Raw genomic sequence first — 13,212 nt, 5'->3', positions numbered from 1 at the left:
GTGTGTGTGTGTTGGAAATGTGAAATATTCTGGCAATTAAACAACAAAGAGGCATTTAATTCTTGGTCACAGATAGTTTGCTTTTTTGCTGTACTCTGGGTTTTAATGTGTTCAACCGCAACACGAATTATGCAGCAGATTTACAAGCCATTTGGTAGGCAGTCGGCAAAAAAGGTGCACCCATATTTGTAATTAAATAACCAGGAAAATAATAACCGAACCATCCATAGATACATGCGTACGTATGTGTGCAGCAGATCGCCAGCAATCGCTGATCAATGCACTGTATCTTCTAGATGCTTTGGCGGATATGCAGCCAATCTGCATCTGCAAATGACCAGCGGAGAGATACAGATACAGAGACAGAGACAGGGAGAGAGAGTGGGGAGAGCGTTGAACAGTTAACTCAATTAACTTATAAAATGTAAACTATGCGATCCAGCAACAGCTACAGATACAGCTCTCCACAACTGCAGATACAACTTCAGCTTCCAGCTGCCACGCTGCCACGCTGCCACAGCGCCACAGCGCCACAGCGCGAGCTCCAACAAAGAAGCTTAGTGAGCTAAACGGCAACGGTGATTAACTTTTGTCCATTCCCCACAGCCAGAGATGGGAGCGTGAGGCGTGCTTTCGTGGTGCCTTCCCCTGCGAACGATGGGAGGCCCTCTTTGTGCTCTCAATTCGGATGGAGATGGTTCCATTCCCTCCCCTGGAGATGGGAGAACGACTCACGACACCGAGCACATCTCTAGCTGCCCCCTCTTGTTCGTCATGGGCTTTCCCATATGTAGATGCGTGCAAAGAGATACGTGAATGTATCTACAAGTTACAAGTTACGCTTTGCAGACTCGCGTATTCACCTGAGCGCGAATAATTACCACGCCACAAGAGCGTGGGGAAAGAGGCGAGATGCGAGATACGAGGCAGGGGGGCAGGGGGGCAGGGGGCAGTGTGGGGAGGGGTGGGGGGCCCACAGGTAGGCGCCGTCATCTCAAAGAAGAGGCGTACCAGGGGCGGAACGGGCCCACTGACTAAAGGCAACAACATTGTTGGGCCGCGCGCAGTGAATGTAGATCGCACGCCCCGAAACGGGGCCGAGGAGGCAGGTGGCGGCTGTGGCAGATGTGGCAGGTGCAGAGGGGGCTGGAACTGGGTGGGTCATTGGTGGGTCGATGGCAGCGCCAGCGGTGCTAATGTGGTTATGAACGCCAGTTGGCAGGTCAGTCGGCTCCCAGTCGACTCCCAGTCCCAGTCGGGGCCGGAGACGTCGCTAATCGAAATGTGATAATCGTACACCGTACAAGGCGAAGTCTCTGGTCTCTGGTATCCAGTCTCTGGTCTCTGGTCTCTGGTCTCCAGTCTCTAGTTCATTGAGCCCCAGCAGCCAAAGAGGCAGCAGAGAAACGGAGAGATAGAGAGAGAGAGGTAATCTCTGCATTTGCACTGATTTTTCCATAGCTATTGAACTCATTAATGGAGCCTTTGTTTTCGCAGCACACAACGCGGTGGAAAGTAGCTCAATCTTTTTGCTTGCCTACAGATCGATCTGCGAGAGAAATCGGAATGATAAATGCATATTTCCAAACTCCAGATACGACAGATAGCTCCACAAGACCCAGAGAGCCAAGCAGGTTCTCTGTTCTATGATCCTTCGATTTCAATTACTTTTCTGGCTTAAAGCAGGCCAGCTTCTGCCTAAGAACTATGTGTAACACCCTCTCTAAAGAGTACTATATACATCTCTGGGTTCCTTGTGTTTTTTTGTCTCCAGTTCCTTCCTTCCTTCCGTCCTTGCTGGACAGTCTGTGAGAACAAAAGGCTTGCCGATTCTATTACCATGAGAACGGCTTGCTGTCTCCCTTGGAATACTTTTCTTTTGCTGCGTTTCTTATTAACATTTTCCCCACCCACCCACACCACACCACGCCACACTCTGCTGCAGATGGGGCAATGGCTGGAGGGACGGGGGCCATTGGATAATTGCCTTTTGATGTCCGCCTTTGGCAATGGTCATGTCGGGGGTCCCAGGCCCCCGTCGGATCGTCCCTCTGGCTGCGCATTTAAAGCCACATTAATTGTTATGATTTACAATGAGAACAATCATAAATTAATTATTCATGGGGCAACAAACAAGCGAAGCAGCCAGTGTCCACTCAACTTCTTCATTGTTTCTTCTTGTTTCTGCCCCGCAAATTCCTTCCTTCCTTCCTTCCTTTCTTCCTTCCTTGGCCTTGGGTCAACGTCACCGACGACTGCAATTTCCGCTGGCTGCTGGCTGCCGCCTGCTGCCTTCCTCCTGCTTCCTTGCCTCATTGCGGAAAATCGGCGGCAGATCCGCGGCGGCCATCAGCATCCAATTAGCTAACGGAACTACGTGCAAATCGTTGCATCTCTGCCACGAACGGTCGCTAGAGATACTTTTGTCTCTTTCTGGCGGATAAAAGCGGGTTAATTGATGGCTTTTGCATTAAATTGCTTCACCACAGAAAGAAAGATACAATGCCGTGGATGGAGGGGGGTGGGGGTGGGGGGTGAGAGAGAGCAACGATTGACCCGCTCTGTGTGCTGTGTGCCATTTGTATCTTTGTATCTTTTGCATGAAGTTAATTATCTTGAGAGTCGTTCGGTCGTGCTGCAATTTCCATAGATATTTATTAGATCAGCGAAACAGTGAACAGTGGAATTCCCAGGGAATTCTCCGCGCGAGCATAAATCAAGTGATCTCAGATATGCCATCTGCTGGCCATACGTGAGTACGGATGGTCTATCTTTGCACTTGTATCCATCCATCCATCTAGTATTCCAATTTGCGGCAAGGCAAGTGTTCCCTTTTCCGCGTCTAGACAGCGTCGCCTGTGGTGGGGAGGGGGGGCGGTAGGGGGGCACCACGCACTTTAATCGGATGCGTGCCTAATTTATTGGATATGTCATCGTCTGCCTCCAAACAACCTTCCGCCCTTCCCCCCTGCCCCCCGTTCCTCCCTTCCTACCACCCTACCATTCTGGTACGCGTACGCGTATCTCTGCCAAAAATATTCGTCATTTCCTCCCTCTGGCATTCCACATTTCAGACATTTCTGACTTTTCTGTCTTTTAGTTTTCGTTTTCATTTTGGCGCTGGTCTCCATTCCTTATCGGATATATATCTTCAGAGCTAAGCCCCCATTCGATCTGTTTTTGTTGGTTTATCGTTTGGGTTTGCGTGATTCATTTCCCCCCTACACTCCCCTCCCACTCGCACTACCCCCCCCCTGCCCTGTTTTGCTTTTTCTGAACATTATGTTTGTCTGTCTTTTATTTTTCGATTATTATTATTCTTGTATTTTCCTATATTTCCGTGTGAACTTCCGTTTATACCACCGCCCCAGCGTCCTCCCTCCCTTTCGCTGTCTCCTGCCCGAAAAGGCAAAAGTTTTGGAACGTGTTTGAAATATTGATAGCGAAATGAACAGAGAGCCAGAAACAGCAACAGAGACAGAGACCACAACAACCCACACTACACTGCACTGAACTACACCACACTCTCATATGAACGGTTGGACCTTGCACCATCCATCGGGTGGTTGTTGCAACCGACAATCAGGCAACACCTACTGCAGGCCAAAAGTTGTCCATTACCCGGCTCCATGCCCACGTTCCTACCTCTCTGCCTCTCTGCCTCCCTTCCTCCCTTCCTCCGACCGTCTCTCTGTCTGTCGTTTGTCTGGCTACCACCTCTTCTCTCTCCTCCCTCCCCTCCTCTCTCCCCTCCTCTGGGTCTGGCTAAAAGCCCTGTCGTCTATAACCCTCTGCTTTGTGGTTCTTGTTCTCCTGTCTGTTTGGCGGTGGTTCGGCGGTGTCTGAGGCAGGGTGCTGGCCTGGCCCCTTTTACGGTTGCATTAGACAATAACTGGTAATAATCGTTGAACCGTAAAATAAACATGGATACTCATGTGCACTTGTTTAGGCTGAAACAACAGCAACATCACGAACACACAACCTCCACGACACAGTGGTCGGTCCCCCGGTCAGGTGGTGTCTTTGTCGCTGCAGGTGATTATATATCCGTCCGTCTGTCCGTCCGCTCCACTGTCCATCCACTGTCCATCCAGTGTCCATCCACTGTCCATCTAGTGTCCGTTGTCGTCTGCCGGACGTTAACTGATTTGTGCATTGACGCGAAGTCGTAGAAATATACGAAAAGACATAAATACTTAAGCAGGGAGACAGGCAGGGCCAGAACGGGCCACAACGGGCCACAACGGGCCACAACGGGCCAAAGAGTGGCCACAACTGAAAGGGTATACGCGCTTCTTGCGGTTTTGCTCTGATCAGAATCTGCATAAACATGAGCATATTCCGTGGATGCATTCCAATCGAATAGGTAATTTATATTCGTCACCGAGTGCCGGTCTCTTCGGTCTTCGGTCTTCGGTCTCTTTGCATATCCATGAATCAGAGGATAAATTTAGCTGTCGCCTCAAATGAATCTCTGAATTACACAACAAAAACGATCTCCATGAAAATTCAAATGGACTTTTGGACACGATTCAAACACATCCCATATTGTCTAGTGGTTAGGATACCCGGCTCTCACCCGGGAGGCCCGGGTTCAATTCCCGGTATGGGAAAACCGTCAAAGGTTTCTTTTTTTCTCGTCTCTTTTCTGCGGATCATTTAATTTTATTTATATATTTTACGCTTTACGCTTCTGTTTTTGTGCGGAGAGCAGGGCAGACCACCTACGAATTTGAAAGCTTGAGATTCCGTTCCGTTTGTTGTTCTAAATGTCTGAAATCTCAATGCGACATCAAGAGCACAGTTTCAGAATCAGTCTCAGAATCAGAATCAGCATCAGCATCAGCTTCTGGTTCAGCGTCAGTGCCAGGGCCAGAAGAGCTCTTCTTCTGTTGTTCTGTTCTTCTGTCGAAATTGGACGCACAACAAAGGCAATCTCTGATGGTTTAAGTTTTATGTGGAGCGTTTAATGGCATAGAGGTGGACGGACGGACGCTCAGTCCAAGAGTGGATTGGAGTGGAGTGGAGTGGCGTTGCAGTGTGGCAGTGTGGCAGGCAGGCCAGTGGCTGGTGTTCCGGGTCCGGGTCCGGGTCCGGGGGTAAGGGCAAGTGTTTCACACAGTAAACACAAGTTAATGAAATTAAAACGTAAGCAGCAGACAACAGCAGCAAACGCAATAAACACAAAAGAAATTACAATTAAATTGAAAGCAAAGAGAAAGACTGAAAGACTGAAAGAGTGAGTGAGTGAGTGAGTGAGTGAGTGAGGGCTTCCTTCCCACAGGTCTCTCTCCCTCTCCCTCTCCCTCTGCCTCTTGCAGTCCGACATGCAATCCAAATGGAAATGAACTTTGAAGCTCTCTCTCTCTCTCTCTGGGGGCTGCGTGGGGGTCGGTTCGGTTCGGGTCTCTTGAGAAGTAGTTTCGATGCCCTATCGCGATGCTCCATTTGCTGTGCCCCTCCGTCCACGTCTGCTGCTCTTCGGCTCTTCGGCTCCGCTGCTCTTCTGCCTTTCTGTGATGATGGCGTGCGCGACTTTTAATCGCATTCGTTTCACAATTGACGGAATTTTTATTGTGAAATGAGCAAAGCAAAGACTCTTTGGGAGCACTCTACTCCCATCCCATGTACATCCATCCATCCATACATCCCGTACATGCGAGTACATCTTTCATAATGCGAAAAAAAAGTGAAAACCTTTCCCATGCATCTGCCACAGTGAAAGCCAGTCGTAGGTGAACCTTTGAGTTGACTGTACGCCTCTCCACCTCTCCACCTCTCCGCCTCCTATTGCACTTGTTTTTTTCCCACTTTTCCACCCACCAAAAGTAAACATTTTTCAATTATAGTTTTATAATAATTTTCTCGTCATTGTTTTTGCTGTTGTTGCTGTTGCATTTTGTTGGTGTAACTTTCTTTGGTATTCTTTCACTTTTTTTTCCGTACCGCCCACTGGCGTGGCAGTTCCAAGGGGGCTCTGGGGGCTCTGGGGGCTGTGGGGGCTCCGAGGGAGCTGCCAACTCATTTTTTTTCTTTCTACATAACTTTTGCTCTCAACCCAAGGCATTTTTAAGCCGGGCTATAATTACATATATTTTCCATTTCGCTCTCACTCGCTTTTCCCTCTGCCCCCCCCACTCCCTCCTGGTTACTGGGGGGATCCCCTGTGGCTTCAGTAATTAAATTTGTTTTCTGTCTTTCTCCCATTTTCCCTGCCAACTTCTGCAAAAAAAAAGAAGGGAATAGTTACCCGAGGGGGAGGGGGAGGCGGGGGCGGAGGCGTCGGGAGGTTGCTGCTGCTCCCCCACCTGGGGAATCGCTCCGACAACTTCTTGGAAATAATTTGGAATGTGTTTCATGGCAATTTGAACTGCATAAATCAATAAAAGAATACTTGGGGAAATACTCACATATATGACAAAAAAAAAAAATAAACTCAAAGAAAAAGATGGGGGCGAAAGGCAAACACAAATAGTCAGCATTATGTAAATGAAATGTTTGTCCAATGCAAACACAGCACACAACTCGGAGCACTGAACACAGCAGCAAAATGCGGTCGAAGGAAGGAAACTAGAACAGCAGCAGCAGTTTCGGTGGGAGGTGGGAAGTGGCAAGTGGCAACAGTAGCAGGCCAGGCCGTGTGGCAGCCACATCGGGGCTGGGGCCGGGGTCGGGGGCGGAAGGAGCTTGCAGCTTGGCGGTTGGAGGTTGTTGAAGGAGTCCTTGCATAATCAACTTCAACTGCGAGTTGAACTTCGATTTTTGCCTTATGCCAAATGAGGCGAGGGGGCAAAGGAGAGAGGGACGTGGGAAGAGGCCAAAAGAAAGGAGAAAGGAGCGAAATATTGCTAAGAAAGGTCGGGGAAGTGAGCTGAAAGGGCAGAGACCTCGGCCCAGGAGGAAGTTGTGTGCTTCTTTCAAGGATATTGTGCGTTTCAGTGTCCTGCACGAACAAACAAGTTGCGTGCCAAGGACAACAGCAGCACCAGCAAAGGAGAACTTTCGAAGAGCACACCAGAGGCAAAAGCTACTGGCCCCAGGAATCGAATGTTGAAGGACATTAAGGATATACACCTGTCGATATTTTTACAGTTTTTGGCATGCGGCGGCAGGCACCATTAACCGGTTGTGTGCCAGCCGCAGATCATTAAAGGGGCTTCCCCTTCCAGGCAGAGCAACAAAACACTTCCGCCGCTTGGCAGAAGAACTCGTTTGCAGTCGAAGGGGAGAGACACGACACAGGACACTGGACACTGCAAAGGACCCAGGACGGGACCTTCGACTTGCGACTGGTGCTGCTGCTCCTGTTGTTTTTGGGCCAAAGGTAATCACCATTAAAACTCATTACCAGGCGAGCACCACAGCGCACCACAGAACGGAACGGAGTACTGGACAGGACAAAGCAGGACACGGAACACGCCATGGGACTGGACTCCGAGACAGAACTGGAAATGGAAACACAGCCAAATGAAACTCAAGCTTAAACCACACACACACACACACACACACACACATGGGGAGAGGGTCCTGCGTGCTAGGGCTGTCTAGTCGGTACATAGTCCAGCGACCAGAGCTCAGTATTTCATGGGGATTAGTTGCAATAAGATTGCAGGGATTTCGGGAGGAACCACAACTAGTTTTTGGCAGGCAGAAGGGGGAGGCCAGGCTAAGGGATCTGGGATACTTTATGGCAGCCGAATAGGGGAATTAACCCTTAATGAAGGGTCTGCTAAAGCAAAATCTATCCTTTATCCATCTCCAACGGAATATGGGGTTCCATTAAGACACATTTGAATGGAAAACCTTTGGCTCTTTGTAGATTTCTTGGGATTCGAAGGCCCAAGAACTGAGGATTTCCCATTGTTAGGGGAGGATTCCAGCTTTCATCTTGGATATAGACTCCTTTATAAGCTTTTCATTATTCGATTTCCATTAGGAACACTTTCATTATTGCTTTGGGGTTGTCTTTTCTTACGCTGAGAGAGTGAGAGAAATTCCATCTTAATCTGAACTTTTGAGCACATTTCGAGGGTTGCATTTAACCTTTCCTGCTTTTCGCTTGCCTTTTCGCCGCAGCGGAAATAAATTTCTTGTGTGTGCAAAAAATAAAGAATAAAATATAAAAAGAGAAATAAATTCTTGACTTTTTTATGGCCGTCTAGGTCTAGGGCCATTAAAAAGTGCTGAAACGAGAGGGAAATGGAAGAAATGGGGGACTCGGTGTAGACCTGAATGATGGCGCCGCCTTTTGGCGCTGTCGTCTGCCAAATCGAGAGACGGAGACGGAGACGAGACGAGTCGAGAGTCGCCTCGAAATGCGCTGCAGTTGTCGTCGTCGTCTGGCAGCACCCATTGGATGGGGGGCCCTCGAGACAGTGGGACACAACGACCGACGGACCGACGGACCGACCGCCCGACGGAGGAGACAACCTTGAGCTAATTTGGCCCACTGTAAGCCCCATTGCTGATACTCTGACTCATGTGTGTCGTGTCTTTATTTCTTTCCAGGAGGCCAAAACCGGGGGCCCAGACAGCATTCCGAGACCATCTCATGATGACAGCAAACGCCGCCACCGCTGCTGCTGCTGCCACTGCCACTGCCACAGTCGGTGCTGGTGCTGCTGCTGCTGCTGCTGCTGCTAAGTGGGGCACCGTCACAAGGCAGACGCCCCAAAAATAGACACTCGAATAAACGGAGAGGAGAGATGCTGCTGCTGCCCAGCAGCACCGTAGTGCAGATGCCGCCGCCGATGCCGACGGGCTGTGCCTCTGCCTCCGCCTCCTCCACATCGCATTCGTCTGGCCTGGTGCTGGGCGTCTGTTGTGACCAGCTGATGCCACAGCATCCACATCCACATCCACACCCATATCCAGTGCATCGCACAACGACAGCAGTCCCAGGCCCAGGCCCAGGCCCAGTTCCAGTTCCAGTTTCAGCAACAAAGAAGCCACCATTGCTGGAGAGGGAGAGGCAGAAGGAGAGGCAGCTTCTTGCCACCAAATGGCCGCCGCCCTGCTTCATTGTCCTTGCATCGCTGCTGGAGGTGAGTGCGGGGTCGGGAGGGGTCGGGCGGGGTCGGGCGGGGCGTACTGTACCATTTCTCCACTGTTGCCGCTTTTAATGCGATTAAACTCTCGACCCGAGGGTTGATTGAGGGCCGCACCGCTCATAAAAAGCCGTAACTTTTTTTGGGGCGATTTCGGGTGACGGAAGGTTGCCATGGCATCCCCACAATCCATGACATTGCTGTGGCCACACACACTCGTGACTGGGGACTGGGGACTGGGGAGTGGGGTACTGGGGGACCCTCCTCTGGAGAGTGTGGTTTGCTTTAATTGCTGCCACACACACACACACTCACCCACCCACTGTGGTGTGGCAGAGGCAACCCTTGGGATAGCCAACATATTGCTTGGAAAAGGCATACTACTCGTACATCCTTTGTTGAATTACAACTTATGTTTTCGTGTACAAGCACTTGTTCTCTGGGGGGGTTTCAAATCATTGTAAAAGGTTCTCGGCACCAGCCGAGGGGTGCTACTGCATTATGCGCGACACGTGTTTGCCTACAGAAGTCCACAGAAGTTTCTTAAGGCCCATTTTTAGATGCAGTCTTGGGTTGAAATGTTTCAAATTGTGTGTGTTGTGTTCCACAACATTCCAATTTATATAGAAACTAGAATGTTTTGCATGCATTTTCAAGGCTTAGGCCGCAAGAAGCCATCCTTCCATGGTAGTTTATTTATTTTTCCATTATCCAACATCAGTTTGGTGTGGGCTTTCCTTACCAGAAGCAAAGAAGTTCCGCAAGTGGAAGTCCACTCTGGTCAGCGTATGGATGGCTGGTCGGGTCGGGTCGGGTCGGTGGTCGGTGGTCGGTATTTGCGCAGTCACGTCTCACGTCTCACGTCGTGTGCTTACACGAGGAGGGTTGCTTCCCCCCCAGAGCAAAGATGCTGCTGCTGTTGCTGGATCATGTGTCCCATCTGGGAGTCCCCCTTTTCCGCTCGCACGTCCAAGAGCTCTAGTCGAGCAATTGACTTTTGAGGCAAACAAATTGCCGACTGGCCCACACACACACACGCTTCACGGAGAGTGCCCCCTTCTCTGTTGGAATGGGAATGAAATGGAAGTTGGCTTCCGGTTAAAGGATATACGAGAAGCACCAGAGCGGGCGAAGGGCGACGGGGACACTCTGAAAGGGGATAGCAAGGGATTGCCAGGGATAGGGCGAGTGTGCGTGCGAAAAACCCCAACACGTCTACGATTTGTTTTCCGCGTCTGGCAGGGCCCACAGACGACTGGACGCCGTCGCCGCCACCAGAGAGCCACAGCCAGAGCCAGAGCCAGAGCCCGAGACAGGGAGTGGATGGAAAGGAAAGGAAAGCCAAGGAAAAAGGGGAATTCGATGGCGACGTCTCGTCGCTGTCTGGCGGCAGTCTGTGCCATGGCCCCTTTGGGGGTTGCTGTCCCCCTCGCCATCTCTCCATCTCTCTGTGTCTCTGTGTCTCTTCTCTGTGTGGGTTTTTGTTGATGGGTTTATTGCTGGTTCCGGTTCCGCAGATAGAGATGCTCCCGGATAGCCGGGATACCCGAAATGAACCAGTTAACGTGCCGTTTTTCTCCTTTACAGATTTTTGTATTCGTGTGCGTGGGTCAGGTCCCTCCGGAGGACTCTGTGCTCATCTATCGCCCCGACCTGCGCCTCCAGCTGTGGCGCTTCCTCAGCTACGCCCTGCTCCACGCCAGCTGGCTCCACCTGGGCTTCAATGTGCTCACACAACTGCTCTTCGGCCTGCCCCTGGAGATGGTGCATGGCTCTGCCCGGACGGGAGTGATCTACATGGCGGGCGTTCTGGCCGGATCCCTGGGCACCAGTGTCGTCGACTCTGAGGTGTACCTGGTGGGCGCCAGTGGGGGGGTCTATGCTCTCTTGGCTGCCCAGGTGGCCAGCGTGCTGCTGAACCTGGAGCAGATGCGTCATGGAATCCTGCAGCTGATGGCTGTGATTCTGTTTGGTGAGTATTCCAAGAGATTTCTTCGGTCTTTCCCTGACAATGGCTAATGCTTCTTTTAGTTTTCTGCGACCTGGGCTACGCTCTGTATTCCAGAGACCTCGAGGAGCTGCAGGCGCGCCCCACTGTCTCCTACATCGCCCACATGACGGGCGCCCTGGCCGGCTTGAGTGTGGGTCTGCTGCTCCTCCGGCAGCTGGACGGGGGCCTGCGTCCGCGGCTGCTGCGCTGGCTGGCACTGGGCGTGTGGTCGGCATTCAGTGTCTTTGGCATAGCCTTCAATCTGATCAACACGGTGACCGCCCAGCTCCTGGCCGAGCAGGAGGGAGAGGTGCTCAAGCAGCACCTGCTCCACGACCTGGGAATGGGTTAAAAGACTTCATCACATCATATCTTATGCTTTAGTCTCTAGTCACTAGATGGTAAGACTCTCCCCCTCCCCCAGGACAGTGTGTGCTCAAAAAGAACCTTAAGTATCTCTCGGATATCTGCTCAAAGTACTCTTTAAACTTAAGACCCTCGAAAGGAAAACAAAACAACAACAACATTTACATGTGTATCTTATGCCAATGCCAAAGGAGTGGAGAGCCAGGCTCACATCAGAGACTTTCCAAAAGAAAAACCAAAGGATCGCATGAAGGTTTTGCTCTCTATTTTGGGATGGTGGATCCCATCCATCCATCCATCCATCCGATTGCCTATTTAGTTATAATGCCAAAAGACAACCAGAGCTTGAAAGACGGTAAACGTTAAGCAATAAAGAACTTCAAGATTTCAGAAGGAAGAACTAGAGATATCCCAGTAGTAAGTATGAACAAATGAAGAACTAAATACATCGAAATAATGTGCTGGAGATATATAGATACTATCTAACGAAAGAACTTATGAGGAAAGAACTGAAAGAATGTACTAAAGATATCCAAATGAACTACACAGTAATGAAATCTTCAATAAATTGCTAAGCTACATAACTTTGAACCTTTTTCTCTGCCAGATTGAGCCGAGTTGTCGACGCCCACGTGGCTCGACATTAAGATTTTCGCTAGGAGTCTGCCTCTTGATGTTGATCAATAATATATTTATATGAGCTGGGAAGTGCCCTCTTTTGCTTGGTATATACTTACACCGATTCGGTATTCGCTTCGTTCGGTCTTAGCATTCTCGCGCAAAACGGACTGAACGAAGCAGGGGTCAGATCCGAAAATTTCGGATTTTTTTCTCGCTCACTTTTGTATTTGATTTGCGGGCAGAGAGTGCGAGAAAGTAGCACACAAATGCTATGCGAGAGGCATGAGCTGTATAGCTGTGGATTCAAGCAGGACCCTGGACTCTAGTACATACATTTACACGAATGCAGGTACTTTATTATAATTCTAAAGCCATAGCAGGGCTGCCAGGGTAAGTATTCAAACGCTTGCATCGATTTGAGTGCCATAGAAATTGTGGCAGGCCAAAAAGTCAACTGCTTTTGCTGCCTTGTGGCCGAAACTGCGCCAAAAAGTCCAGTCCATGAATTTGTTTGAGCGCCCACAAAACATCCGTCCGGCACGAGGTTTTGTGCAATAATCCAGCACATTTTCAATGGCAAAATGCGGAATTGGTCAACGCCAAAAATGAATTACGAACAAAGTGAAACAGTGAAAATTAGACCATGGTTTTGGACATTGTTTCTCTGGTTGTGCCGGTTCTGTTTTGGGTTCGAGGTATTGCCCCATCGAATGGGTTCTGGGTGCTGGGTGCTGTTGTTGGTGTCGTGGCCTAATTAGTGCAGTGTTTTTCGGTTTTGGATTTCGTTTGTGACCAACGAAAACTGAAATTGTAAACTTTTTTTGGTGCTGTTGCTGTAATATAATAGCTGGTGGCAATACCTGCCCTGCCGCAGCCAACCCATTCGACAAAAGCCACCCAAAAACTTGTCGAGTGACAGGGGATGGCAGGGTGAGGGCAGGGCAGGGGAGGGCAGGGCATTTTGATGAGACATTGATGGTTCAATCGACAACAATCGGTAGCCACCCATAAAGTTGATCCAATTTAGCACAAATCTCTGTGGGTCTGGAGCTGCTGGATTCTTCGGGGAATCAGAATCAGAGATGCGGATCATCGAATGGATCTCGAATGGAAGTCCCCCATTGACAGGTTGACAACACAAATATTTGTGACATTAAATGCGGCTGCTGTTGCTGCCTCTGCTGCAGC

General features: G+C 49.9%; 1 protein-coding gene and 1 non-coding gene across 2 annotated transcripts; both read left to right on the top strand.

The window, feature by feature from the left end:
- Positions 1–4,541: 4,541 nt before the first annotated feature.
- On the top strand, positions 4,542–4,613 carry Trnae-cuc. Its single transcript has one exon. It is a non-coding gene; the product is annotated as a tRNA-Glu (tRNA).
- A 3,989-nt stretch (positions 4,614–8,602) lies between these two features.
- Positions 8,603–11,987, top strand: LOC6599552 (protein rhomboid). Its single transcript, XM_002024625.2, has 3 exons — positions 8,603–9,044; positions 10,635–11,019; positions 11,079–11,987. Exons 1-3 carry the CDS (start codon positions 8,706–8,708, stop codon positions 11,387–11,389), a joined length of 1,035 nt encoding a protein of 344 aa, XP_002024661.1. The 5' UTR covers positions 8,603–8,705; the 3' UTR covers positions 11,390–11,987.
- The last annotated feature ends 1,225 nt before the right edge of the window (positions 11,988–13,212 follow it).

This window comes from Drosophila persimilis, unplaced genomic scaffold (assembly GCF_003286085.1).
Source record: "Drosophila persimilis strain 14011-0111.01,24,50 unplaced genomic scaffold, DperRS2 tig00000863-arrow-arrow-pilon, whole genome shotgun sequence".
NCBI classification, from domain to species: Eukaryota; Metazoa; Arthropoda; class Insecta; order Diptera; family Drosophilidae; genus Drosophila; species Drosophila persimilis.
This window is presented reverse-complemented; position numbering and strand designations above follow the sequence as displayed.